This window comes from Leuciscus leuciscus (genome assembly GCF_965113295.1).
Source record: "Leuciscus leuciscus genome assembly, chromosome: 20".
Lineage (NCBI taxonomy): Eukaryota > Metazoa > Chordata > Actinopteri > Cypriniformes > Leuciscidae > Leuciscus > Leuciscus leuciscus.
Genome location: NC_138744.1, coordinates 11,847,789 through 11,873,176, shown reverse-complemented (window position 1 = coordinate 11,873,176; position 25,388 = coordinate 11,847,789). Strand labels below are relative to the sequence as shown.

Sequence of the window (25,388 nt, the reverse complement as noted above, 5' to 3'; positions counted from 1 at the left end):
CTGACATCTTGCACATTTGTATAGGTTTTTATAGATATTTGATATAGAAAATACTGCATTTTCCCCAACCTGGTCCTGGCAGGTTGAATAATACAATGTTCTAATCAGATTTATTGGGTCTCGTTGCAGATCAAACTGAAAAGTACTTGAAATACACATTTAATCACAGTTGGATAGAAAAATTGTTCAATTCCAGAAATTAAAACCACCTTCACTGGGGTACATTGGTTATAAGCAGCCACTGAATCTATGCCACTTCAAAGAAGACATTCAAATGATGATATACATAATATGAAATCTTATATATTCATATCTTTATGATTGCACTTGCAGCTAGTCACAACTTACCTTAATACAAAGTTAAATGATCTATTTACTTAATTGTGCTTTGCAGTCTTTACTGGATGGTAAGCACCTATCTTGAAGTCTTGGAAGTATTTTTGTGCTTAGTCTCGAAATCGCGACACATCCTTCATCTATAGTTCATCTTGGGGACTGGTTTGACCTCTCATTTCAGTGTATCCCACTCCGCTTGTCTGTTCGCTGTGAGTGAAGTAAAATATAAAACTATACACAACTTGTGTGAGAAGCTGTGAGTTGCATTGTGCTTAACATCAAAGGAAAATTATCAAATATTTCATATATTTGTTCTTACCTTTCACCATCCTTTTCCAGTGTTTTAGCAGTAAAAAAATTAATAAATGAAAAGATGGTCATACTTTAGCAAAACCACAAAAATTATGATAAAATATATTATGTCACATGTGTTAAGAGAATATTAGTGTGTTATTGGTATTTGCTGACCTTTGGTCGCTGCCCTGCTACACCACCTGCCTTCTTTGGTACTCCCAAGGTATCGAATGAGTGGCTTCGCACTCTAATAGCTCTCTTAAGATGGAAAGGGAGACATAAAGTGATTTATTTGATGCTCATTTTAATGTCAAACAGTAACAAGCACTATCCAGTAACAATATCAAGGCCTACTGTATATTGCTCTGAGATTATCTACCTTAAAGTTCTCAATGAATCCTCCACCACCCTCTGGAACACTCCTCCCCCCTTCAGTGAGGGAGACGCTGGGCAGTGACGGCTCTCCCAGCATGCATTGGGAACGGGAAGACAGTTCAGATCGCAGTGCTTCCAAGAGACATGAACGAGTACGTGACTGAGATCACAAAAGGAGAGAAATAGAAGCACAAGTGTTATAAAATAAGGCTGTGATATAAGAGAATGGTTAGTTTAGGTGTTTTATGTCTGGTTGGTTACCTCTAGTCGACTGAATTTCTCTGCCTTGTAACAAGAGATTTCAGCGTTTATAAGTTTGGTCAAAAGGAACTCTCTTAAAACTGAGCCCTGGAAGTAGAAATTCAGAGCATTGAAAGGGACTAATTAAAAAGTATTATTTTCTTTTCTTTTCTTTTCTTTTCTTTTCTTTTCTTTTCTTTTCTTTTCTTTTCTTTTTTTAAATTGTTGATTTTATATTTTATAAACATTCACGTATTTGGCAAAGGGGGTCTATCATGTTTCTTATTTGAGACCAAATGGTAAATAATTGTACTGATGTAAGAGAGTTGAAAGCTGCCTTGCTGAAACCTCTGAATTATTATAAGTCATGTGATCTCACCTCAGTAAAAATGGGCGGTGTAGGAAGGGGTGGGCCAAATGGAGGCACATCCTCCCTAGCAGTGATAGATACCTGTCAATCAAACAAGAGATTTTGAAGTACACAGTGAGTGATGTTAAAGCGTTTTAAATCTGATGTTTCTGACAATAAGGTGCTAGATGATAATTATTATTTTTTGATGATGGTTAAATGCCACATTGACAAAGTAAAGTATCCTAAATTTAAACCTAACTGTAAACGTATTTTCTTCTGATTTACGTTTACTATTATCATCACTTCAAAAAATCTCCACCAATAAAAAAGCAAGAACAACTTTAAGTAAATTGTAAATATTTTGTTTCACCTTATTCCCCACTTGTTCTATTTTTTACTAAATCTACAAATAAAATAATTTAAAAAGAGTGTTGATAAAGCTAAATGTAGCTGCTTCTTTTTTTCTTTCTTTCTTTTTTTTACCTGAAATGATCCTCCATCTCCACCTTCTCCCTCATTTTCTCTCTTTATTCTCCGCACTGCAATGAAACAATGCAAGAAATGGGATCTGATCACATCCGAAATAAAGGGAGTGTGACCCTCTTGGTAAACCAGGGCAACAATATCATTCCCAATGTGTCTCTTTCTCTGCAACTGAGGAGGAAAAACAGAAGAGTAGAGTTGTAATTCAAGAAAGACTGAAAAGAAGACTGATTAAGTTTGTTTTTATGAAGGATATTCAAGCACTTATCACTCCGCTTGTCTGTGATTGTTCCATTCTGTGTATTAGTGGTGAGGATTTCAGGGGTTCTTGTAGCAAGTTATATCGATACACCAGTAGGCAGCGTGAGTAGTGACTTTTTTTTAGTGAATCATTAATTCATGAACGAAACAGTGACTCGACAGATTCGTTCAACCACACTGATTCATTTGGGAACGAATCACCACCAGTTAATTTGTGTTGATGGGAGACGCAGATTGGAATTTTTGGGGGGGAATATTTTCATTGCCGATGCAAAAATACATTAAGCAACCATCAATGTTGCGTCTAAAATGTAAGTTACTCAATATTAACTTCTTGTTTATTGTTGAACTGTTGCTTAACAGTTACTACCAAGGCAGTCATTTTGACTGTTTTAAAATTTTGCAGTGTAATAACTTTGTTGAAATAAAACCCATGTAACTATAGGACCCTGACTTTTCCTATATTTCATTCTATCATTGTTATTTTATTAAAATTACAACACACAAAAGAGTTTTGAGTATTTCTACCTTAAATACAGTCTGGCCTTTTTTTTTTGTCCGGACAGTTTGACCTATGACCGTATGCATACAATTTTCATTGTAATTTTACAGCATGATATTTTTGCTCACTAAAACAAATATTGGTTACTAAATCAGTTCGTTTTCTCGCAGTTTATTATATTTTCATATTCTTTTCCCATGACGGTCAGAATGACTGTTTTGGCCAGTTTGGGGCATATGCGTTTCATATGTGCCCATAAAGGTTTTACCTGTGCATTGAAATGCATATTGGCGATGTTTTTGTAAGTTATTGTAATCTAATATCCAAGGATGAATACATTTGTTTTCATTTTACAAAGAAAATTATAGAAAATGTATCACTTTCGACTTCTGTAATTACAATGTTCTGTGGTTGTTGATTAACTAATACATTTTCACATAGGCCTATGTAGTGTTCTAATGTTTATTATTACCTATCCTAACATTACAGATCCATTCTTAGATTTGAGCTTATTGAAATTATATGCAAATAATGTATGAGCAGTCAGAATGACAGCTATGGCCATTATAGTAGTTGTAGAGTCGTGCTGTTGGTCTGAATGTTAGCATACATAACATGAGGCTTACAGAAGTTTGGTAAAATACTTAATTGATTATTTTCTTTCTTTTTTTTAAACGACACACACATTCATTCAATTTAACCTGTTGTGTATCTCCTTCTGTGAACGGCAGTTTGGTGACAACATGGAACATAATCTCTCGTCCATGGAAGGAAGTGAAAACTGCTTCATTTCCTGTCTGGCCATGAGAGACATCCAGACCTCCCCTGAACCTAAGAGATGGAAAATGTTGATGTTCTTTTGGCAGGTGACAACACATTTCAAAGTAGTGTTTTGTTATTGATATCGATGCACGTCCTGATTTTGCAGAGTTAGTTCCTGGGTCAACATATTTTATTGATCGAGGTCGAGAACCAGTGCTCCTCTCCAAAAATACAGCCCTAACCCAATCCCTACCCCTAAATCTAACCCTAACAATTAGGGATGTCAATTTTCACAAATTCCCATGATCGATCGTCGTTTAAATTAACGATCAATTAATCGATTAATCGTTAGCCTTAATACTGCGATATGCGTCTACTGCAGTGGCTATGACAGCATGACAGGGTCTGCAAATTATGCTGCTCAAAACGCTGTTCCTCACCAAATCAATTAGAATGGTTTTAAATATAAATAAAGGGCTAGTAGGATTGTAAATGTTTCGATGTGATTGATAATTAAATTAATTATTTAATAATCAAATATAACTACTAATACAACGTGTCACCAACGCCGCCTCATATGCGCTTAGAATGTGTGACTGTTGTGGACGCGCTCTTCCTGGAACAACTGCACGCGCTGAATGAATCTGCTACCGTTAAACTGGAGCACTTTGCTAGCACGTTATTTATCTAAAAGAAACGCGTCCTATATGAGATTAACCAGATATATTCAAAATAAACATAATATTACAAATTATATCTGCACAAAATGACGCAAATTCATGCACAAGTGAACTTGAACTAAGTTACGTGCCATTCATTCAGAACTACTCATGTTGTGGACGCAGTCTTCCTGGAGCAACGCGACACGGCAACTAAACCCAAATAATTTACAACGTTTTATTACAATATTGTTCTCTTTATAATGTTATGTAATATTACAGTCCCAATAGTCATTATTAGTCGTGCACTGCCGTTTGAGCTGCGCGCGCTGAAGCTGACGCTTTACTACAGAGTTAATTCTTAACCAAATGCATCCAATATGAGATAAATCAGATATAGATAGGCCTACAGAAAATAAACAGTATTACAACTTACATTTGCACAAAACAAAAGGCTGCGAATGCACACGCAAACTTACAGTCATGATGAAGGTGTAAAATGGTCCCAAACATAACTCCGGCGCGCTCGCTTTACATGTTTCGCGGTTGAGCAGCACGCACACGCATAAAGACCTGCTTAATCGATGATCGATAAGTTGTATCGATTAAATGTATTATCGACAATTAATCGATCGTCGATTAATCGTTGACATCCCTACTAACAATAAGTTATCCCTAACATCCGAGGGAAATGACAGGTGAAAAACACTGAAGTAGAAGCACCAAACCCTGAATATAAGCCTAGACTTGACATAAACTGTAAACATAAATTGAAATGTTGTTCCAGGATCATCAAAGATGTTGATCCAGGAACATGTTGTACTTGGTAAAATCATGTTGTGAGATATGGCACATTGATATAAATAAATATCAATAGGAGCGAGTCGTAACCCTCTTACCCAGTAAATCCTTGCAGTTTGACTGTCTGTCCGAGTATTGATAAAAACTCCAAAAACTCCTCACTTTCCTCATTGTTACTGAGAATATCTTCCTCTGTTAACTACATCACATACATCGAAAACAAAATAATGTTACTGTAACAAGAAATTACAAATGTCCATTTAGGCTATTTATTCGTCAAACCTAGTCAGACTAACATGTCAGGTGAACATCATATTTGTTGTATCTGCATACCTGTCCTTCTCTCTGGTATAAGACACCGAATTTAAAGTTTTGAGACACCCTGTGTTCATCAAACGCCATTATGACCTCTGGGGCCTTACGATGCAGAAAGAAAAGAGATGATGGACGACATTTGCATTGATTGCGTCAGAAAAGTTTTTACTTTATGGAATTTATCAGTTTATAAAATAAGAATTGCAAGTTAGCACTTCCACTTTATCATAGTACAGACAGATTTGACAAGTGAAGATGTACCTTCAAGTAACTCACAGCCTCAAAAAACGACACGCTGATACTTGAGCACAGCATCTTAAATAAAAACAAATCAAAGCTAATTAAACTTTTATTCACTTTCATTCATATGTGAATGAAGTAAAACCGGTTGTGTGATTTTGAGATACCTTTGCCAGCTCCACTGCCGTGGGAAATTGTTGAAAGAGAGAAACAGAGAATGTGCCATTAATTGAGCACTCCTTCATTCTGATACAATGAAAAAAAAGAAGAAGAAAGAAAACTAATCAGGATGATCTTGTACAGACGGTTATTACTGCACACCATCTTAATGAATGACATGTAAGGTGGTTACAAAATACAGACCTCAGAATGACTCTCAGGCGATTTTCCTCTTCCTCTAGACAAACAGATAAAACTAGGGGCCCGAGAGAGGGGTCACAGGCAGTGAACGAATGATGATACTGCAGCAAAGATGAAAGAAAGTTTAGAGTTGATGAAGTTTTCCAAATGAAAAAAAAGAAAAGAAAAAATTATCACTGACTCTATGGCGGAAGAATTCCTGATAGACTTTAGCTTCACTATCTCTCTCCATGATGTCATAGCTCTCCAGACCGAATCCCCCCTGTGAGAGAGTAGGGCTGGTCTCCACGTGTCTATCCAGGGGAGGGTCGATCCAATAACCTCCAGATTTAGGGGGCAGGATGAGAGGTAAGCCATCTCCAATCTTTAACAGCCGTGTCTGAGTGATCAATAGTGATTATGTGAACTTGAAATACATTATGGTTCAAAGGTTTTGGGTCAGTAAGAATTTTTTTAATGTTTTTTAAAGATGCCTACTAAAAAACGTTTCAAATGTATTTATTCCGATTTATTCCGAATTTTCAGCAGCCATTACACCAGTTTTCAGTGTCATATTATTCTTCAGAAATTATTATAATATGCTGATTGGCTGCTCAAGAAACATTTCTTATTTTAGCAATGTTGAAAACAGCTGCTTAATATTTTGTTGGAAACTGTAATAAATTTGATCAGGATTCTTTGATTTATAGAAAGTTCAAAAGAACAGCATTTATTTGAAATAGAATTATTTTGTAACATTATAAATGTATATATTGTCCCCTTTTATCCATTTAAAGTGTAGCCTGGCTACGTACTTCCGCTCTGTACAAATAAAATGTACGAGAGTCTGGTAGGACCAGGCTATTTAAAGTGTCCTTGCTGAATAAAAGTATTAATTTCTTTAAAAGAAATACTTACTGACACCAAAATTTGAATGGTATGTTTGTGTTTTATAAGTACAAGCATGGAACAAGTACATGCATATCAGGGTGTTTCTTCATCTACGGGCACTTTTAGCCTTCTGGACTATTAGAAAATAAACTCTTTTAAATCATGCTTTTTACTCTCTTACTAAATATTACAAATTTTCCTCTAACAGTGTATATATGTGCATCACTAGAAGTTTCATATTTTTAAAACATAATTTCCACCACAGTGAAACTTCCACCACAAAGTATACTGTGTTTAATAGTATTCTGTGATGAAAATGGCATTTCTAAAATAAAAAATGACATTTTAAATGTGACCTTCATTTATAAAAAAAACACAAAAAACTGGTACATAAAAGTGGTTAAAGTTGAAGAAACACCCCTTATGATATGCTAAAATAATTCTCTATAGACCGAAACTTTCACATAAACAAATAGTTTTGGGTAACCAGCACTCATTTATATTTTTTTAGGTAAAAGTAAAACCCCTACCTTCAGAGGTGGTGGGAACTCACAACGCTGTTCATCCAATCTGCTACCCTGCAGACAAACACAACCACAGTGAAATCATCATCATCATTGCAACCATACTGTATTTACACTGCGTTGTTTACTCTGAATAAGAATGTGGGGAGAAAGATCATGACGTTACCTGTAGCTTTTCAATGATTGCAAACAACTCAGTGACCTGCAGAGAAATGACGAGGGAATGACAGAAACAGTGAATGTTTCAGATAATGCACCCTGCAAGGTATAATCAGAATATTATCAATATAAAATGTCATTTGTCCAGTTTCTCCTCAATGTTTCCGTGATGCGTTTACCATCTCCATATTTTCATTTTCAACATCTTCAGAACGTCTAAAAAAGGAGATTTCTTACCTTCTGACTGGATGGTGCAGAAGTGAGTGGCTTAGCCTCACTGGAGGGGGAATCCAAAATATCCAGTATGCTGTGACCCACAGATTCTGCACAGCTGTAACACACAGAGACAAGCGTCATGGAAAAGTCTGTATGCGATGACTGAGTTCAAACACCTGAGAACAGCAACAAACCCAAACTGTAAGCTGACCTGCTCTCATTTCCAGTGATGAACTTGTCAATCCTGTGCACAGAATAAAGACGGAACATGTAAAAAATCCCTAATTCAGAGAACATTGTATTCAAATTACAGTAGTGACTGAGTGCTATTTGTCTTATTCACTCACCCTCCGTAAGCTCCGAATGTGAAACTTCTTTTTCTGGAGAACAACTTCTCATTTCTCCCCTCCATGGTAAGCGTTATTACAGACAGCCACAGAAATATGCTAACCAGGCATACAGGCCATCACTCCTGATAGGGAATTAACTGCTTCTCTCTGCGTGTGTGTGTGTGTGTGTGTGTGTGTATGTGTATGTATGTATGTATGTGTATCACTCTCTCTCTCTCTCTCTCTCTCTCTCTCTCTCTCTCTTCTCTCTGCCCCCTGCTACTCTCTCATTTAATCTCTCCTTACATCCTTCCTTGTCTCCTGCTGCCTGTTGACTGACAGGAGTAACTCTTGCATGCCCATCTCCTGCCATTGACATCAGAGGTCGGTGAACTACTGCACATATACAGACCAACTAAAAGGCTTTGAATAGATAAAATGGTGAATATTTGCTCGCTGAAATCATCTTAAACTGTTTGTGTAGCGTTTATACAGCCTCTCAAAAAACCTGCTCTGGGAGGAGGGAAAGATACATGAATGGGCAATGGACTACTGCTATAGACCTGTTACCCTTTCAGTAAGCAAGGTTCATCAATTATTGACCAAACTCTCTTAGAGAGAGGAGGCAAGGCAGCAGGGGAGAGAGGGAGGGAGCAGGAAAAAGAGGAAGAGAGAGAGAGAGAGAGAGAGGAGACGGGGGGTGTTCAAGAGACATAACCAACGAGAGAATAGAGAAATGAAAAAGTGATGTTGAGAGGGGGCAGACACTCAAATAAGGTTTGTCTGACAGGAATCTTTATTAGTTTATGTTGTTAAATTGTAAAGGCACACCATTTTTTACATGAATCAATCTTAAGGCAATTTATTTACATATTACTTCAAATGTACATTGGAAATATCATACAAAGTCATTACAATGCATTTTATATGCATTTTATATTTTTTATATTTGTATAATCATACAAATGTGACATTAAAAAAATTATTTTAAAATAAAACACTTACTAAAAATATGATATTTCATTTTTGTGCCTGCATATCATGTGATGTTAACCGACATCAGAACATGCAGTCACTTACATAGTCCACTTGAAGGAGTGGATGAAAACGGATTAGCGAATTCGGACTGCTGCTTTTTCGAAGGTTGTGCTTGCTTATTTATAAAAGTTTTTTTGCCCACTTGAACTGGAAAATAACTCAATTTGCTTAGAAACATAAGTTTGGAACCCTGACCCTAAACATCAGCAATAGCAATAATCAGCAAAAATCTTACTTCAGATTGGTATTGTCTATTTCTTTATATTCAAAACTATATTAATCCTGGCTGGTATGTGAATGACTGATATGGAGAAATAAAACCATAACTGTTTTTTTTATATATATAGTTCCTTATTCTAATAATATCTAATTTAGCAACATCATGATTTGTAACATGTCATGTTTCTACCGAACACACTGTCCTTACAAGCGCATTTAATTTTGTAATAGCTTTCATGCTTTTCACAGCACTGAGACATAACTTCTCTTCACTTATGTGTCTTTCTGGAATACCAGATGTAGAACAGCCAGGAAACAGGCCAAAACCTCTTCTTCACAGAAAACACACAATTCATTGATTTTCTGCTGTGTTGCTTCATTCATTCTCAGGTAATTCCAGTAGAAATCTCTGGGTTCTCTACCATTCTTGTGGTAGTGTCTAAACACCATGATGGCCCTGTCAGAGTTGAAGCCTTTTGTTTGTTTTGCTACCCTGTTTAAGATGTACATGTAGGCCTGAACTTGATAGCAGTACTCATGTGTTTCAATCAGGTCTGCACAACGACTACCATTTTTTGGTTTAGTGAAGACTTTACTTATCATATCTCCAGTAGTTCCTTTACACTCAATCACCATTTTTTCTCTTTTTCCCCCTTTTACTTCTGCTAAGAAGTCTAGTCTTCCAGTGAGGAATCCGAACTCTACTTTGTTACCTTTGGTGTACCTCACTGTCCTGTTTGTTTGCAACTCATGGTAGAACTTGAGGCATTCACGTTCATCTGCTGGGTTCTGGAAATATTTGCCAAACCTTTGAGGAGGGGAGGTCGTCCAGAGAGCTGACTCGTCACAATAGTCTCTGTTCTCAATGTCATGGACATTCACTGTCACACCCTCAGAAATGTTTGGAAGATTGTCTCCAACTTCTAACCGTCTCCAGCTCCTTGTCTGTGTTGTAGCGTATATAGCGGGTGTGGAGATGGCCATTGTCTTGTATTTGTCTCTGAACCTGAATCCACAGCTTGTGTTTGATACATTCTTTCTCCACTGTGCTCTCAGATTTGCCTCGGAAACTTCTCTTTTTTCAAAGAAAATCATCACTGTGATTTCAAGAACTTTTCCATTGTCTTTCAGTGACAGTGAGTTCTTAAGTTCCCGGCAGCCAAGACGTGGAATGCTGTTAAACTGAAGCTTGAAGTTTTCCAGCTCTTTTACAATATCCTGGGCTTTCTGAATGATGCCTGCATTCTGTGATAGCCTGATGACTTTAGGGTTTAAAACACCTTTGGGCAGGTTAATCCGGAGTGACTTTAGAAGTACTAGGTAGTCACTTACAGAAATTTCACTGGGGCTGATGCTAGAGCTGGTCACCAATCTGGAACCAGGATGCACTTTTTCATTCAAAGAAACCCTAGACTGGAGACCAAATCCTGGTTCCGAACTGTTCCCAACTCCGGCATCAGCCCCACTGGAAAAATGGGAACTGACATCCAGCCGTGGTCCTTTAGTGGGACTTTTTACACTAACATGTTCTTTTAGTAAGTCTTCATTCCTCCATTGTCCCTTTGCTTCTTTGTTCATCTGTTCTTTAGAAGTTGTCTTTCCACTCCCAGATACCCAAACTCTTGAATGCTTCATTTGACTTTGTCCCTTTGTAGCATGGCCTAAAGCCTGATTTTGTGTTCGTCTTTCATTCTTTCCACCTGTATTTTCAGTCAAGCCGACCTCCATCCTTATTTTCAGTTCTATCTCACCAACATCATTCCATCCCTTCTGCCTATCCAACCAACTTTCCCTTTTCCATCTCCCATCTTTCCCTGCACCAGCCTCTGGTTCCGTACACCACACGCTGGATCTTGTAGGCTTCATGTTTTTTATCTTTAAAATTCTTTACACCTGGAAAACATGAGCATTGCGTTGATTTCACTTAAAAAATTAAGGCAGCAACTTTTTTTACAGTGTATGGAAAAGCTGATAAAAAAATATTTCTTTAGAATAAACTATGTTTACACAACCAATAATATTGGTGATGCTGTGCTTTTGTGGGGATTTGTTTGTGTGGGATATTGTCTGTTGATATGAAAGTTCACTGTATATCATAATAATAAATAGCATTTATGACAGCGTTTATAATTTGTTTTCTTTTTATATTAAACATTAAATATTACATATACGTATGTAATGTAATGTGTATTTCCATTACATGTTTGGTCTTAAATTTCATACAAGGTGGTATTAAAAAGGTCTTTAAAAGTCTTTAATTTTACTTGTTTATATCTGTAGACACCCTGTTATAATGGAATATAAATGTCTATTTAAAGATCTGATTTAATCTTGTTACGGTAAACCAACACGGCATCTGGAAATTTGCATGTGCCACAACCTGTCATGTGATCTCTATGCTTTATTAGTCTTAAAGTGTAAACTTCTTTTAAAATGTTAACACTTCACTTTTGTTCAGTATATCATGTTAAAATATGTTAACCATTTCTGTGTTTTTGTAATTACCGGTATATCTGAAGCATTTGTTTAGGTAGACTACATCTATTTTCTTACAAAGTAAGTCTGACAGTACTCATATTGCTTATAAAACATACATACTAAGTGTCTTCTCTAAAACAGTGGAGAAAATATATACTTACTGAGGTTTTTATCTGGTTCAAGCAGTCAAATCATGTCAAGACTTCATGCGCATGTAGGCTAACATGACTACCTGTGCTTATGTTTTGTTTTCCGGTGATCTGTCAGCTGAAAAACAGGTCAGCCCAGATTGTAAATGAGCCCTTTTTCAGGTTTACTTTCATTTTCCAGATGATTTCATGTGTGTTTAGATTGTGTTCTTCTTTTCTGTAAATCATTAAGTATCAAGGTGAGTCATATAAAAATGGCTTGCATAAATCTCTTTAAAGATGGAATTTCTGTAATAAAAGTTAGATTAATTAGAAATAAATTAGAATAATGAATAACATTTGAAATACTTTGCTTGGCCAAATCAAAGTCAATGAGGCATAACTAACATAAATGTGACTTTAAAAAAAAACATATAGTTAGAAAATTATAGCCCTGATATTAAAAAAATTATTATATTTATAAAAACTAATTTACCTTAAAATGTTAAAAAATATTTTTAATTGTTGTGTAATGCTATAGCATTTACACTCACATGTAGAAAAGGAAAATTCACCATTTGATTTTATATATATATATATATATATATATATATATATATATATATATATATATAGGGCTTGACATTAACTTTTTTGCTCACTAGCCAATGTGGCCAGTGGTTTTCCAAAGTTACTAGCCACACAGCATTTTTACTAGCCACATTTTTGTTGTGGTGAAATTACCTGATCAAAGTTGACTATGGCGTGCTAAAATTTAATACAACTAGATTTAATATAATAGAATATAGCCGAATGTCAAATAAAGCTGTTCTCATTTCCTACCTTTTTTTTTTTTTTTTTTTTTTTTGTCTGACAAGAACGAGTAGCTATATGATATAGTGAATGACTACATTTTGTATAGGTCCAAGTGGAAAATAATCTTAATTGAGAGAGTTCGGGAACCGGATGAACTAAAGCTCTGTGATAGTGAGTATTACAAGTATTAAGCACAAGAATTAAACCAAATTCTTTAAATATAAAACAAAAGAAAAGCATATAAGTGAAAAGTCCGTGGAAAAACACTACTCATTTGCGCTCAACAGATGAACGTGCTGCTGCTCCTCTCATTCACTGAACAGGGTAGACGCAGTTAGAGAGTGACGGCGGGGAGAAAGCAAGACCTCGCGCTCGCAGGACAGTATTGGCAACATTTGAAGGTTACTGAGGTTTGCCCAAAAAGTCGCTAGATTTGTCGCTAGTCGCTGCTAAAGGGGTCTGAAAAGTCGCTAAAAATAGCGACAAAGTCGCTAAGTTGGCAACACTGAGTCACGACGTAACTCCAGCAGGGCAGCTAGCTGTCTCTTCGTTTCTGTGTTGTCGGTCACTAGCGCGCAAGCGCAAAGCAACAGTGTCACACTGCAATATGGCTTATTTCAGATGCCTTTTGAAAAGACTAAAATTATCCAACCCGCCTAAGTGGCTACTAGTTGGAGTGACCCGCCACGAGCAAAATCCACCCGCATTTGGCGGGTGTTAATGTCAAGCCCTGTATATATATATATATATATATATATATATATATATATATATATATAAATACATAGCCTACAGTACACACATACGATAAATAGATAGATAGATTGATAGATGGATGGATGGTTATGTACAGACAGATAGATAGGTGGACGGGCAGACAGAAAGACAGACGATACTTTTATTATGTAATTATAAGACAACGCTTCAGACTTCTATCTGGTACGTCATTTTTGGCGCCGGAAAAAGAATAGTAAACAGTACGGGGGGCGGGGAGGCATCGCTTTTTTTGAGCCTCATCACAATCACCGTTGTTTGAAGAATTCCAACAATACTTAAAAAAGCAAAAAAATAAACACATAGCGGAACTATATTACTTCGATTACAGCAACTGTGGACTCACTCAACGTTTCCAGGTGGTTGTTTACATTACGAGAGGGGGAAGCAAAAACACTGCCGATCGCAGAGAGGTAAAATTATGTCTGTTTGGCACTTTAGGAGTCGCCAGTCCGCCAACATTTTTGCAGCTGCAGTTGAGATACTGGGAGTGGACATGGTGTTTATTTACACCCTATGCATTGCTTCTGCTCATACACATATTAAAATGAATGATTATGCATGGTGTTATTTTGACTAGTAAGCTTTGCAACTTGCTGATACGTAAATATTGCACAGAACCTCGATCACCCGCAGATGACAGATAACTGAAACAGCTACTTGTTCGTTATTTCTGTTATGTATATTAAAACTACTTGATATCGGTGCATTATTTTAAAAATATTCTTCTCAAGATTTTAAAAGACTTAGGGGGTCTTACAAGTTAACAAGTGTCTGTGCGAAAGTGTTCAAACGACTTTTATCTGTTTTAATTAACATTTTATGAAATGGATTAAGCATAAAACCCCGTTCTAAATTGTTTGTTTGTGCATATTTTTCTCTGGTATTCTGTTACAAAGTTTGATTGACTGGTCGTCCATCCAGTGAGCATGGAGACAGGAGAAGACCAGACCAACTCCAGCTCAGCCAATAGCGGTGCAGCATCAGGGGGAAACTCCCGCCCCCCTCAGATAGCTCAAATGTCTCTCTATGAAAGGCAAGCTGTGCAGGTGGGTCACAAAGCCACAGCGAACTAGACTTACAGTCAAATTAAAGTGTAGTTTAAATCACTTATTCACCTCAGTGCCTCGGTTTGACTTTGAATGTGTTGATTTTTGGGAAATGTAGTTGTCTGTACACTTAAATATGTTTCCAGGCTCTGCAGGCATTACAGAGGCAGCCCAATGCAGCTCAGTACTTCCAGCAGCTGATGCTGCAGCAGCAGATCAACAGCGCTCAACTCCACAACCTGGCTGCTGTGCAACAGGTCTGGCGAATTCAGTCAATCATGTCATGCAAAATCCATAAAAAATCATTTTAGTTCAGCAGAAAAATAATAATACAAATTATTAAAGATATTTGCCCCGATGGATGAGGAAAAACAACCAAATTATGCAAAGTATTTAAAAAAAAATTTCACCAGCTTGTAGAATTAGTCTGTAGGACTCAAATCTCAGCCCTGGTGTTTCACTACTAGAGTATTCATCATCTTTACCTGGTTGGTTGGATAAATTAAGTTTGGGGTCAGTATTTTATTTATTTATCTATTTGATAGAAATATATAATTTATTACAGCAAGGTTGCATTAAATTGATCAAAAGTAATAGTAAAGAAACTTATAATGTTACAAAAGATTTCTATTCCAAAAAAAGGGATGTTCTTTTTAACTTTCTATTCATCAAAGAATACTGGGTATACGATAATAATTATAATACGAAATATTTTTTGAGCACCACATCAGCATATTAGAAAGATTTCTGAAGGATCATCTGACACTGAAGACTGGGGTAATGATGCTGGATATTCAGCTTTGCCACCACAGGAATAAATCACATTTCAAAATGGATTAAAACAGAAAACTGTTAAATTGTAATAATATTTCACAATATTACGGTTTTTACTGTGTTCTTGAATTGAATAAATTCAACCTTGGTGACTTCTTTCAAAAACATTAAAAAATCTTACCAACCACAAACTTTTGAATGGTTGTATAGATAATCGTGTTTATATATAAGCATTGTTTTGCATCATATGTAATTATTTTACATGTATGATTTATCTACATTATTGCAAACAAACTAATAATTATATTACTAGTAATTGTATTATTTATTTTTATTGATGTTATTTTAGTTATGATTACCATTATTATTATTATTATTAACATTCAATGAAAAAATATTCTTGTTTAGGTTCTTAAATGTGATGATATGTTGCTAATTATTTTCAGATCTAAAAATGCACCACCCTTTAAAGATTTGGTTCTGCAAATGTTTCCTTTTTATATTTTCAGGCAACTCTTGCAGCCAGTCGTCAGTCCAGCTCTCCCAGTAACAGCGTCTCTCAAGCTACAAGCACAGCACAATGCACAGTGAGTCTCTGGTTTTAAATCTATTAAATAAGTGTTGCAAATCAAGTCAAGTCAGCTTTATTTTTATAGCGCTTTATACAATATAGAAAGTTTCAAAGCAGCTTTACAGTGATCAACAGGAAAATGATTCAGTGATGCAAACGGAGTTCAATTAATCTGTAAAACAGCTTTAAAAAGAAAAATAAGTGTCATTGCTCAGCTGAAGTCAGTTTAGTGTTGATTTATTTCCGTTATGAAGATCATTCAATTATTAAATTACTTCAATTCAGCTATAGAGCAGCTCTGCAGAAAACAGTGATGTCATTATTCAGCTCAGTTCAGTTCTCATGCGATAATGTCAGTACAGTCAGATCAATAATATTGATGCATATTAAGTGTCCCCAACTAAGCAAGCCAGAGGGGACAGTGGCAAGGAACCCAAACTCCATGTCATCAGGTGACAAAATGGAGGGAAAAAAAAACCTTGTCCAACGAATGAACATGATGTGGTTTAATCACAAGTCAGAAAGCAAATTGTGGATTGGTATCATAAATATATATGTATGAGTATCATTACTAAGTATGATAACTATCCTCAGTTTCTGATTCTCTGTTTTTGCGCTTAATGCTTTTGATGATCATTTTGGAATATTTTATTAAATAAGTAAAAGCTGATCTGTGGTGTGTTTTTTAGGTGAACTTAAGTACCACTTCTGGTGGCGGGACCATGTCAAACCCCCGTCCGATAGGACCTGCCACATTGGCAACATCAACAGCCCTTAGCCAGTCAGTTTTGTTAGGTGGAAACTCTGGTGGACAGGGTCAGATGTACCTGAGAGTAAGTGCCTTGTCATATTACTTAAATCCAGACATAAACCTTACATATGTTTTTACAACTTGTCATAACAGCAGTATGAAACTGTTCACCCAGTGAACGTTATATATAATATTTATCCAAGCTCGCTCTTTTCCTAAGGGTGTGATTAAACTGGTCTTTCCACCATACAGGTAAACCGCTCTCTCAAGACACCTCTCACCCCTCAGCTCATTTTCATGCCTGGTGGTACAGCGACAGCTGCTGTGGCAACGGTTGCCCAACAGCAAACCCAGCAGCAGCAACAGGAAACGACTCCTACATCCTCAAATAACCAGTCAGACAATGATCAGGTGTGACATTTGGCCTTCTGAGTGATTTTTGTCTACTCTTCACCATGCAACAAGACATTCTTTAGGTTGCTTTGTTTTTGTGTCTTTCTTTTTCAACAGAGAAATCTCATTCCACATCACAAATCTAGTGGTTTTTCATATTTTCATTTGTAATCAATTTATAACGCTATACTTCGTGTTGTATTACCTTTGCATTAAATTAGGGTGTTTCTAATACAACGACTAATGGCAAATTTGACATCTTTCTCTCTTCTCACTGCTGTAATCATCTCTCTATATTTTTTCCCTCTTTGGAAATCACAGATTCTTTCTTTTTCTACTGGAGCAAATGGAAATACAAAAATGGTATTTGCTCCTGTTTACCGCTTTAGAAGTTTATGGCGACATCCGCTTCTCTGAACCCCGGAAATGTGAAAAGCGTCTGTTAAACATCAAAGATATTCTTACTGCCTGTAATTCTGTTTTACAGAATTATACTGTCAGTTTTTAAAAAGATAAATTACTTGTCGGTGGAAACCTGTCATATCACGCTCGGTTAGACCTTAGTGTTGAGATTGTTGTTCATCTTGATGCTGGTCCCTTTCACACTTTTCATTGTTTTGCCTCTTACATTATTTATTTTGTCTCTCCCATTTTTAGGTACAGAACTTGGCAATGCGTTGCGTGTCCACTCCAAGGGTGGCTACTGTGAAGACCGAGTTTGCAGACAGGAAGGAGACGAGTGGTGAGGAATAAAATTAAGATTTTATAGGCCTCAACAGGTTATTTCTGCTTGCCCAGTTGAGCCAGTAGTTCAGATTTCCGCTTGCCAACACAAAAAATATAAATGTATTCTAATTTCAAATGTTTAATCTTTACATGTATTATTTATTATTCACATATATCTAGCCATGACATTTGAATTTTTATTTATTTATTCCACGACAGAAAAAAATATACATTCAAAAAGATTCAAATAGTAATCAGTTATTTAAAATTGTCATAATACTTCACAGTTTTACTGTTTTTACTGTAATTTTGATTACATAAATTCAGTCTTGGTGAGCAAAACATTTCAGATTGGCTTGTAATTTTCAACCTATTCTTAATGATACTACCAAGGCTATTACAATACTTCATGTCAGCCAGCTAGATAATTGACCTTATCTGACAGAATATTGCATAATATTTAAATATTGACAGTTATTGACTATTAATTTCCAAATGTTGCTTCTTGTTATACATTTCCTTTCAAATTCCTAGATGTAGACCGCCTGCTGCAGTCATTTCCAAATGCACTGACTATGAAATGAACTGTAGTTTCTCTATCTTTCTATGACTTTAAGGTTCATACCCACTTAACCAGCAGCCTCAGACTCAGCAGCAATTTGGTCAGTCAGCTCAGCAGATCCAAGCGCAGACTCAACCGCTCGCCAACACCAAACTGCAAAACTACTCCAACACCACCAATCCCAATATGTCTGGCCTCACTGTGAAGGGCTCCAACCAATCCGCTGTCACCCCACAGCAAGCAGGAGGTTCTTCCAACCCTCCGTCCTCCTCGCCTTCCCCCTCGCTCCCTCTCTCCCAGCTCCTCCTTTCTCAATCTGGCTTGTGCCAAGCTCGAGGAGTACCAGCTTCTGCGGCCACCGTAACCCACATCCTGGTGCCCACATCCAATGTTCCCACATCTTCTCAAGGCTATCCGATGGGCACGGTGGCAACCAAATCCAACATGACTGCCCAGACGTTAGTGGTGCAGCCACTCCAGCAGACGGGGGTGAATCTGAGCTCTGAAAAACTGGGTCATGGAACAGGGCATGTGCCCATTCAACCCAAAACGGTTCAGGGGCATCGGCTGCCAGTGCAGATGCCCCCTCGTCACCCACCGCCCATTCTCCCAGCACCACCCAACAATGGCCAGGCCACGGGGGGCCATCACCCTCCCCATGTCCCAGTTCAGCTGGTTGGCGCAAGGCAGAGCACGCTAGGAAACTCCCAGGCATTAGCAGTGCCCCAGGCTCGGACCTGTTGCGCCCAGCAGGACGCCACAGGTGTCGTGCCCGTCAATAACTCTGGTAGTAATGTTGTAACTATGATGACTCCCGTGGAAACAGGCGGAGCCGGCGTGTGCCTTAAAACAGCCCAAAGTGCCCTCCCAATGTCTCAGATGCAGACCAATCAGTGCGCAGCGTTGAGTCATGGCAATTCTGCATCTGTCACACACTCGATGGATGGACAGAATAACTCTGGAGACTCTGTGTTCGTTCAGTCTGGACCAGTTCAGGTTAGTAGATAATAGGTGAACTGTATTTCCTCATGGTGTGTTTATGCTGTGACACTTGTGTAATCTTCCTTCTCTCATAGACAAAGCCTGTGATTGGTCCATTAAAAAGGAAATCAGAATCCGATTTACCCAATGAGATGTCAACCGAGACCATCAATGCAAGTCTGTTAATGCAAGACTCCGCCCCTCCTCTTTCACCAGCTCCCTCACTAGATACAGGTGAGCCATAGGCAAGGGATGGTATGCCTGAGACACAGTGTTTCGTCCAAAATGCTGTTTTTGTAGTGCCCAAAAAATGCCCAAAATTATACACTAGGTCAGTAATTTTTTTTTTTTAAGAATACTTTTATTCAGATTGTTTTATTTTTTTATTGATCATAAGTAAAAGTAAAGGCTTTTTTTGTTACAAAAGAATTTCTTCTTCAAATAAATGCTGTTCTTTTGAACTTTCTTTTCATCAACAAATTCTGAAAAAAATGTATCACGTTTTCCACAAAAATATTAAGTAGCACAACTGTTGTTGGTCACATTTAAATGGCTAAAGGGTTTATTTATACTTTTATAAAATGTATTTTTAAATACCATAAAATAATAATACATTTTTTTAAAAAACGCAAATTTGCATCTTTACCTACATGTTATCAAATGTACAACAAGCCTGTCATGATTACAGATAATATCGGTTCCAAATTGGTTATAATCCATTTTTTTTGTCATCTTAATGGTAGATACTGGATATTTAATTGCTCATAATCAATTCCCCCCTATTTTTACCTTTGCCATCATTTAACAACACACACTTAAAGTTCATCTTTAAAAATACCAATAGCTTATATATATAAATATATATATAAAAATGTATTATCTGTATGAATAGCAGTATTTATTCTTCCCTTGTCTTTTTATTAACGTTTTTGCTTTTCTGTACAATCTGTTTCTCCCTGTCTATTTTCCGATTTAGCCCCAGAGATGGCATTCTCTTCTCCTCCTACTCTCTCTCTTTCTCTCCCTCTTCCTCGTGTTGGAGGACAGGGCGATCGAGCACCTGTCCCACAGGCTGTGGTCAAACCTCAGGTTCTCACTCACCTCATTGAGGGGTTCGTTATCCAGGAGGGAGCCGAACCTTTCCCTGTGAGTCTTTCTACTTAATACGAATCTAGTGTTTCATGGTAAGGCAAAATGTGTTTTCAGACCACTGTAGAAAGATAATCAAGCATTAAAACATTCATTAATTAATGGACCAATGGTCTGAGAGGTATAGAACACACATGACATTTTTCTGCTGATTGACAGGTGACTGGGCCAGTGAAAGAACTTCCTGCGGCTGTTCCACCCATCCTACACCGAGAGAACATCCGTGATAGTGAGTGGTCGTGTGTTTCAAACAAAGCTTTGTGGAAAAACTGTTTAAGTTGTTTAGACACATTATTTTTATTCTCTCTCTCTCTCTCTCTAACACGTTGTGTCTATTTATTATTTACAGAGTTAAAGTGTGAATACTGTCAAAGGTTTGCTCCAGCCAACCAGTTCAGGCGATCCAAGCGCTTCTGTTCCAAAACCTGTGCCAAGAGGTAAGACCAAAATCATCCCATATCATTGATAGATTCTTTAAAAGGTTTTTAATAAAAAAAAATTATATAGAAAAAATGTAACTAACTATGAATAAACCTGATTGAGTGTGTATTGTTTTATCGCTGCCTTCTGAACCTTTTGATTCAGGTACAATGTCAGCTGCAGCAACCACTTCCGTGTTAGTAGGGGTCTTGAGGGTGCTGAACGGCCACCAGGGAGCCCTGTGGTGCAGGATGTTATTGCTAGGCGCAGGGGTCCTCGCAGGAGCAGCTCTGAAATTGCCTGTGCTAAAATATCAGGCAGGCATCTTCCAGTAAAGGTGAGATGATGGACATTGCAGTTTTGGGTCTGTACAATGTTTTTTTGAAAGAATTTAATACTTTTATTCAGCAAGTATGCATTGAATTGACCAATAGTTACAGTAAAGACATTTAAAATGTTTCAAAAAATTAAAAAAATAACTTTTCAAAAAACTTTCTGTTCTTTAAAGAATCCTGAAATAAATTACAAAAATTCCACAAAAATATTAAGCAGCACAACTGTTTTCAACAATGGTAAGAACACTAAATTAGCATATTAGAATGATTTCTGAAAGATCATGATGCTGAAAATTCAGTTTTGCCATCATGGGAATAAACTTTCCAATTTTAAATGTAATATATTAAAATAGAGAAGAAAATGTTTAATAATATTTCACAATATCATTGTTTTTACTGCATTTTTGATCAAGTAAATGCATAAGAATTGAGCATAAGAGACTTGTTTCAAAAATTCTACTGATCCCAAAGTTCTCTCCCAAACATGTATGGTTTTACAGCTTCTAGGTTTTAAATAATTAAGTTTCTTTTTTTGAAATTTCAAAACAAAGTAAATAAATATGACTTTTTCTATTTCGCAGTGTCGTTCAGAATCTAGTCGTTCTGAGGACATCTCCAGCTGTGAAGAAGAAGAAGATTTCTTCTCACTCTCTCCCAGCTCGTCCTTCTCGTGCCCGAGACCAATCCACTGTGGCCCTCAGTTGGATGACACGGGACCAAGTGGCCTCCCAGTGGACGAGAACCACTTCTTATCTGGCAACCCTGCTCGCTGGAGTGTGGAGGAAGTGTGTCAGTTCATTTCTTCTCTTCAAGGTCAGTATTCTGATGCCAAACGTGAGGTGTGCTTTGTGCTCTCCTGTATATTTACGATATTATTTAATGTACTCCTTCAATGTGACATCTCTTGTCAGGTTGTGAGGACTTGGCATCCCAGTTCCTGTCACAGGAGATTGATGGGCAGGCGCTGTTGCTTCTCAAAGAAGAGCATCTCATGTCCACTATGAACATCAAACTCGGTCCTGCTCTCAAAATCTGCGCGTCTATCAACAGCCTGAGGGATTGAGCGAGGGTTGGAGAGAGAGATGAGTTGCAGGATTAAAGCTTTATACTTCCGTCACCAGCTTGAGAAACTGAAACTGATGGGGATGAAAAGACTTTAGATTTGACATAAAGTTTAATCAAAACAACAGGGAAGAACGGGAGAGAATGTCATCTGAAGGTTAAAATAATAAGTGATGCCTTATTAAAGGGATCATTCACCCAAAAATGAAAATGTTGTTATCATACTCACCCTCATGTTGTTCCAAACCTGTAAGATTTTTTTTTTTTTTTCTTCTTTTAAACACAAAGAAAGATATTTTAAAGATTAGTTACCAGGTAGCTATTGACTTCCATAGTATTTTTTTTTTCCTACTATGGAAGTCAATGGCTACCATCAACTCCTGAATACCAAAATTCTTTAAAATATTTTGTGTTTAACAGAAGATAGAAACTCGACAAAAGAAACAAAGAAACAACTTGAGGGTGAGTAAATGATATGAGAATTTTCCTTTTGGGGTGAACTATCCCTTTAAAAGCAAACAATTTACCTTAGTATTTTTGTTTAGATGTGAAAGCCTGCGTTATTAATATTGTTTTCAACGATGGCTAGATTGTACCTGACTAAATCTCACTTTAATTTGTCCTGTTTTCAAACACTTCGAGAAAGAATATTGGAAGTTATCCTAAAGGAAAAATAGCACAAATATGATCATGTATAATCTAGATCGATGACTAGATCGATTTGTTTGGAGATGATAAACAAAAATACGTCTCAGTCCTGTATTTTGAATGTGCTACATGTATAATATTAGGGACTTGTTTGAATGGGCATGCGAGTCTTGCGTCTGTTTTTTTTTTTTTTTTTTTGCTGTCACTGTAAATGTGTTGTCTTAAAGTCAGTATGTTTGTGTTCTTTTGTGATTGTTAGTTATTTTATACATTTGTAATCAAAGTATGACTGATGATGACATTAGAGACAGTAATCAATGTTATTCCTGTAGTGTTTTTGACTATCTGAGTCAAAGACGTGAATAAGTTGCCTTTCTAAAAATAACAGTATGTTGCCTCTGACAGCTGCATCTTTTTCTGGGCTCCCCCATACACAAACACACACAAATAGTCACCTGAGCATCATTTCATCTGTTATTTTCGGTTGATCAGCACTTGACTAGAGGACTGTCGGTTGTCTATGCGTGCTATTTTGGAAGTTATTACAATTAGATTCCCCTACACTAAATACCTTGTCTGTCAATATGTGGCTCCTGCAGTCACAATGGCAACATAAATAGTCATTTCAGCCATTAGTGATCTCATACTGCAGCTTTCTGTGTCCATTCCTGTATCACTGCTATTAATGGGTCAGAGACTGAGAGATGGAACATCTGGAGCTATGTTCTTACAACACAGTATTACTGAATGGAAGTAGGTTTTTGTTTCTTTTTTAAATAACAGACTGAAGGAGTGCTTGGATAACTGATCCTAGAAACACAAATTGTTTATTTTATTCTTTTTTTTTCTACAGTAGATGATTGTAGGACATTTTTCATTTGTATTAAAAATAGCATCATTATTTTTGGGTACAGTTTACCAGCTTCATAGACAAGTATTAGTAGCTTTACCTGAGAGCCTTGCAGCACATGAGAGCAAGTGTGAGTGTGTATAAGAGAGAGAGAGAGAGTGCCTGAGAAAGCTGTGTACTGGTTCTCTTAACATGGCTGAGTTTCTTTGTATGCATACATATGAATAAAGAAGGTGCTGTGACATTCACATCTCAAGTCTTTATTTCCTGTTTGGCTATGTTTCCCCTGTCTGTTCCAAATGTATTGACTGCTTTGTTCATGTATAATACACATTTTCTTTTTTTGTTTTTTAAGGTTTTTTTTTTGTGTGAATTTTTAATCAATATTGTGTAAAAACTATACTTTGTTTCAATTTCTGAATTTGCTATAATTAAAGAAATATCTTTAAATGTATGTATAATGTCAGTTTGTGTATATTAGAGTGATTTTTCAATGACTTATTTCTGCAGGTTACATCGTTATGCCAGTAGGTGGAAACGAGTGATCAGAAGTGAGTCAAATTGACCATTCACTCAACCGATTCGTTCAAATAACGGATTTATTAAATTCAGCAAGAACCGCCACGCGCGTCGATTCCGGCTTGGCTTCGCTTGGAAGTATTTTCGTTGGCAGTATTATATTTAAAAAGTAAGTAACTCAATATTTAACTTTTATTTATTGAACTCTTCTATTAAAGAAATATCACACTCCCAATGTTGGTTTGAATATAAGCATGACTGTTATTCGGAACAATCTTGCTCGTGTGATAATGCTTTAAAAAATAGTCAAATAGTCATTTTCCAGTGACTTCCAGAAGTATTTATTTATTATGATACAGTAAATGTGCAAATGGACCTGCCACGTGTCTTTAAAGGGTAACTAAACCTTATTACTAATACTAAACTTATTAGTGCTGTTCATTGATTCGAGTACATTTTTTGACATGGTGTTAAAACGCCTGAGTGCTGCCCTCTTCAGGTTGAACGTTGGCTACTGTAGTTTAATTTTCCTATTGGAAGTTGTGGTGCCCTGTGACGTAAGAGGGCACCAGCTCACCACGCCCTTGGCAGCCCCTGTTATAAAAGCATCTTGTTCCGTCAAAACAAATGTAGCGAGTCAGTAGTTGGAATTGCGAGTATTGAAAACGATCAGGATAGCGTATATTAGCATCTAGTTAGCATAGCATATATATAGTTATTTAGATTATTTCGTGTAGTCTAGGTAAAATGGGCTTCTCCAAACAGCTCGCGCTGAAAAGCGACGCAGTGCCAAACGCTGCTCCTCCTGCATGGACTCCACCACCGCATCGGCGTCTTGATGTGAGTGGGCATATATTTTTAATGGCAATTTATGTTCCTTCTAAAGGAAAGGCTAAAGTTAACCCTCTGGGGGTCGACAAATTCGCCGGCGCGTTTTGCTGGATTTTGTCAGTGTCGCATAGCAGCAAATTAGACTTAAAATACTCCGTCATTCATGGTCATACAGACTTAAGAAATATGAAAAAATAAACGGTTAAATGTCTACTTTTTTATGCGTCCACTATTCG

General features: G+C 36.9%; 2 protein-coding genes across 2 annotated transcripts; one reads left to right on the top strand and one right to left on the bottom strand.

Annotated features, from left to right (window-relative positions):
• Positions 1-51: 51 nt before the first annotated feature.
• Positions 52-8,720, bottom strand: rap1gapl (RAP1 GTPase activating protein-like). The gene is made up of 19 exons (XM_082148737.1): positions 8,097-8,720; positions 7,961-7,993; positions 7,771-7,864; positions 7,541-7,576; positions 7,381-7,428; positions 6,162-6,359; positions 5,984-6,081; positions 5,788-5,866; positions 5,642-5,695; positions 5,399-5,482; positions 5,164-5,264; positions 3,545-3,674; positions 2,081-2,251; positions 1,625-1,696; positions 1,267-1,353; positions 1,010-1,165; positions 805-888; positions 656-666; positions 52-543 (listed from the first exon to the last, which is right to left on the bottom strand). The coding sequence occupies exons 1-19, from the start codon at positions 8,159-8,161 to the stop codon at positions 477-479; spliced, it is 1,668 nt and encodes a 555-aa protein (XP_082004863.1). The 5' UTR covers positions 8,162-8,720; the 3' UTR covers positions 52-476.
• Positions 8,721-13,730: 5,010 nt separating this feature from the next.
• On the top strand, positions 13,731-24,050 carry phc1 (polyhomeotic homolog 1). The gene is made up of 15 exons (XM_082148735.1): positions 13,731-13,944; positions 14,431-14,580; positions 14,727-14,837; positions 15,864-15,941; positions 16,615-16,758; positions 16,929-17,087; positions 17,727-17,811; positions 18,413-19,353; positions 19,434-19,572; positions 20,315-20,484; positions 20,647-20,716; positions 20,837-20,924; positions 21,073-21,244; positions 21,824-22,055; positions 22,154-24,050. The coding sequence occupies exons 2-15, from the start codon at positions 14,461-14,463 to the stop codon at positions 22,303-22,305; spliced, it is 2,661 nt and encodes an 886-aa protein (XP_082004861.1). The 5' UTR covers positions 13,731-13,944; positions 14,431-14,460; the 3' UTR covers positions 22,306-24,050.
• Positions 24,051-25,388: the final 1,338 nt, after the last annotated feature.

Bases quoted from the DNA above. Each gene is read 5' to 3' on its own strand.
- phc1 (XM_082148735.1), top strand. From the start codon at position 14,461: ATGGAGACAGGAGAAGACCAGACCAACTCCAGCTCAGCCAATAGCGGT. The intron at 17,088-17,726 runs GTGTGACATTTG...TCCCATTTTTAG, and splicing joins ACCAGTCAGACAATGATCAG to GTACAGAACTTGGCAATGCG. The intron at 17,812-18,412 runs GTGAGGAATAAA...TATGACTTTAAG, and splicing joins AGACAGGAAGGAGACGAGTG to GTTCATACCCACTTAACCAG.
- rap1gapl (XM_082148737.1), bottom strand. From the start codon at position 8,161: ATGGAGGGGAGAAATGAGAAGTTGTTCTCCAGAAAAAGAAGTTTCACA. The intron at 7,865-7,960 runs GTCAGCTTACAG...TGTGTGTTACAG, and splicing joins ATCACTGGAAATGAGAGCAG to CTGTGCAGAATCTGTGGGTC. The intron at 5,867-5,983 runs GTCTGTATTTTG...TCATTGTATCAG, and splicing joins CGCCTGAGAGTCATTCTGAG to AATGAAGGAGTGCTCAATTA.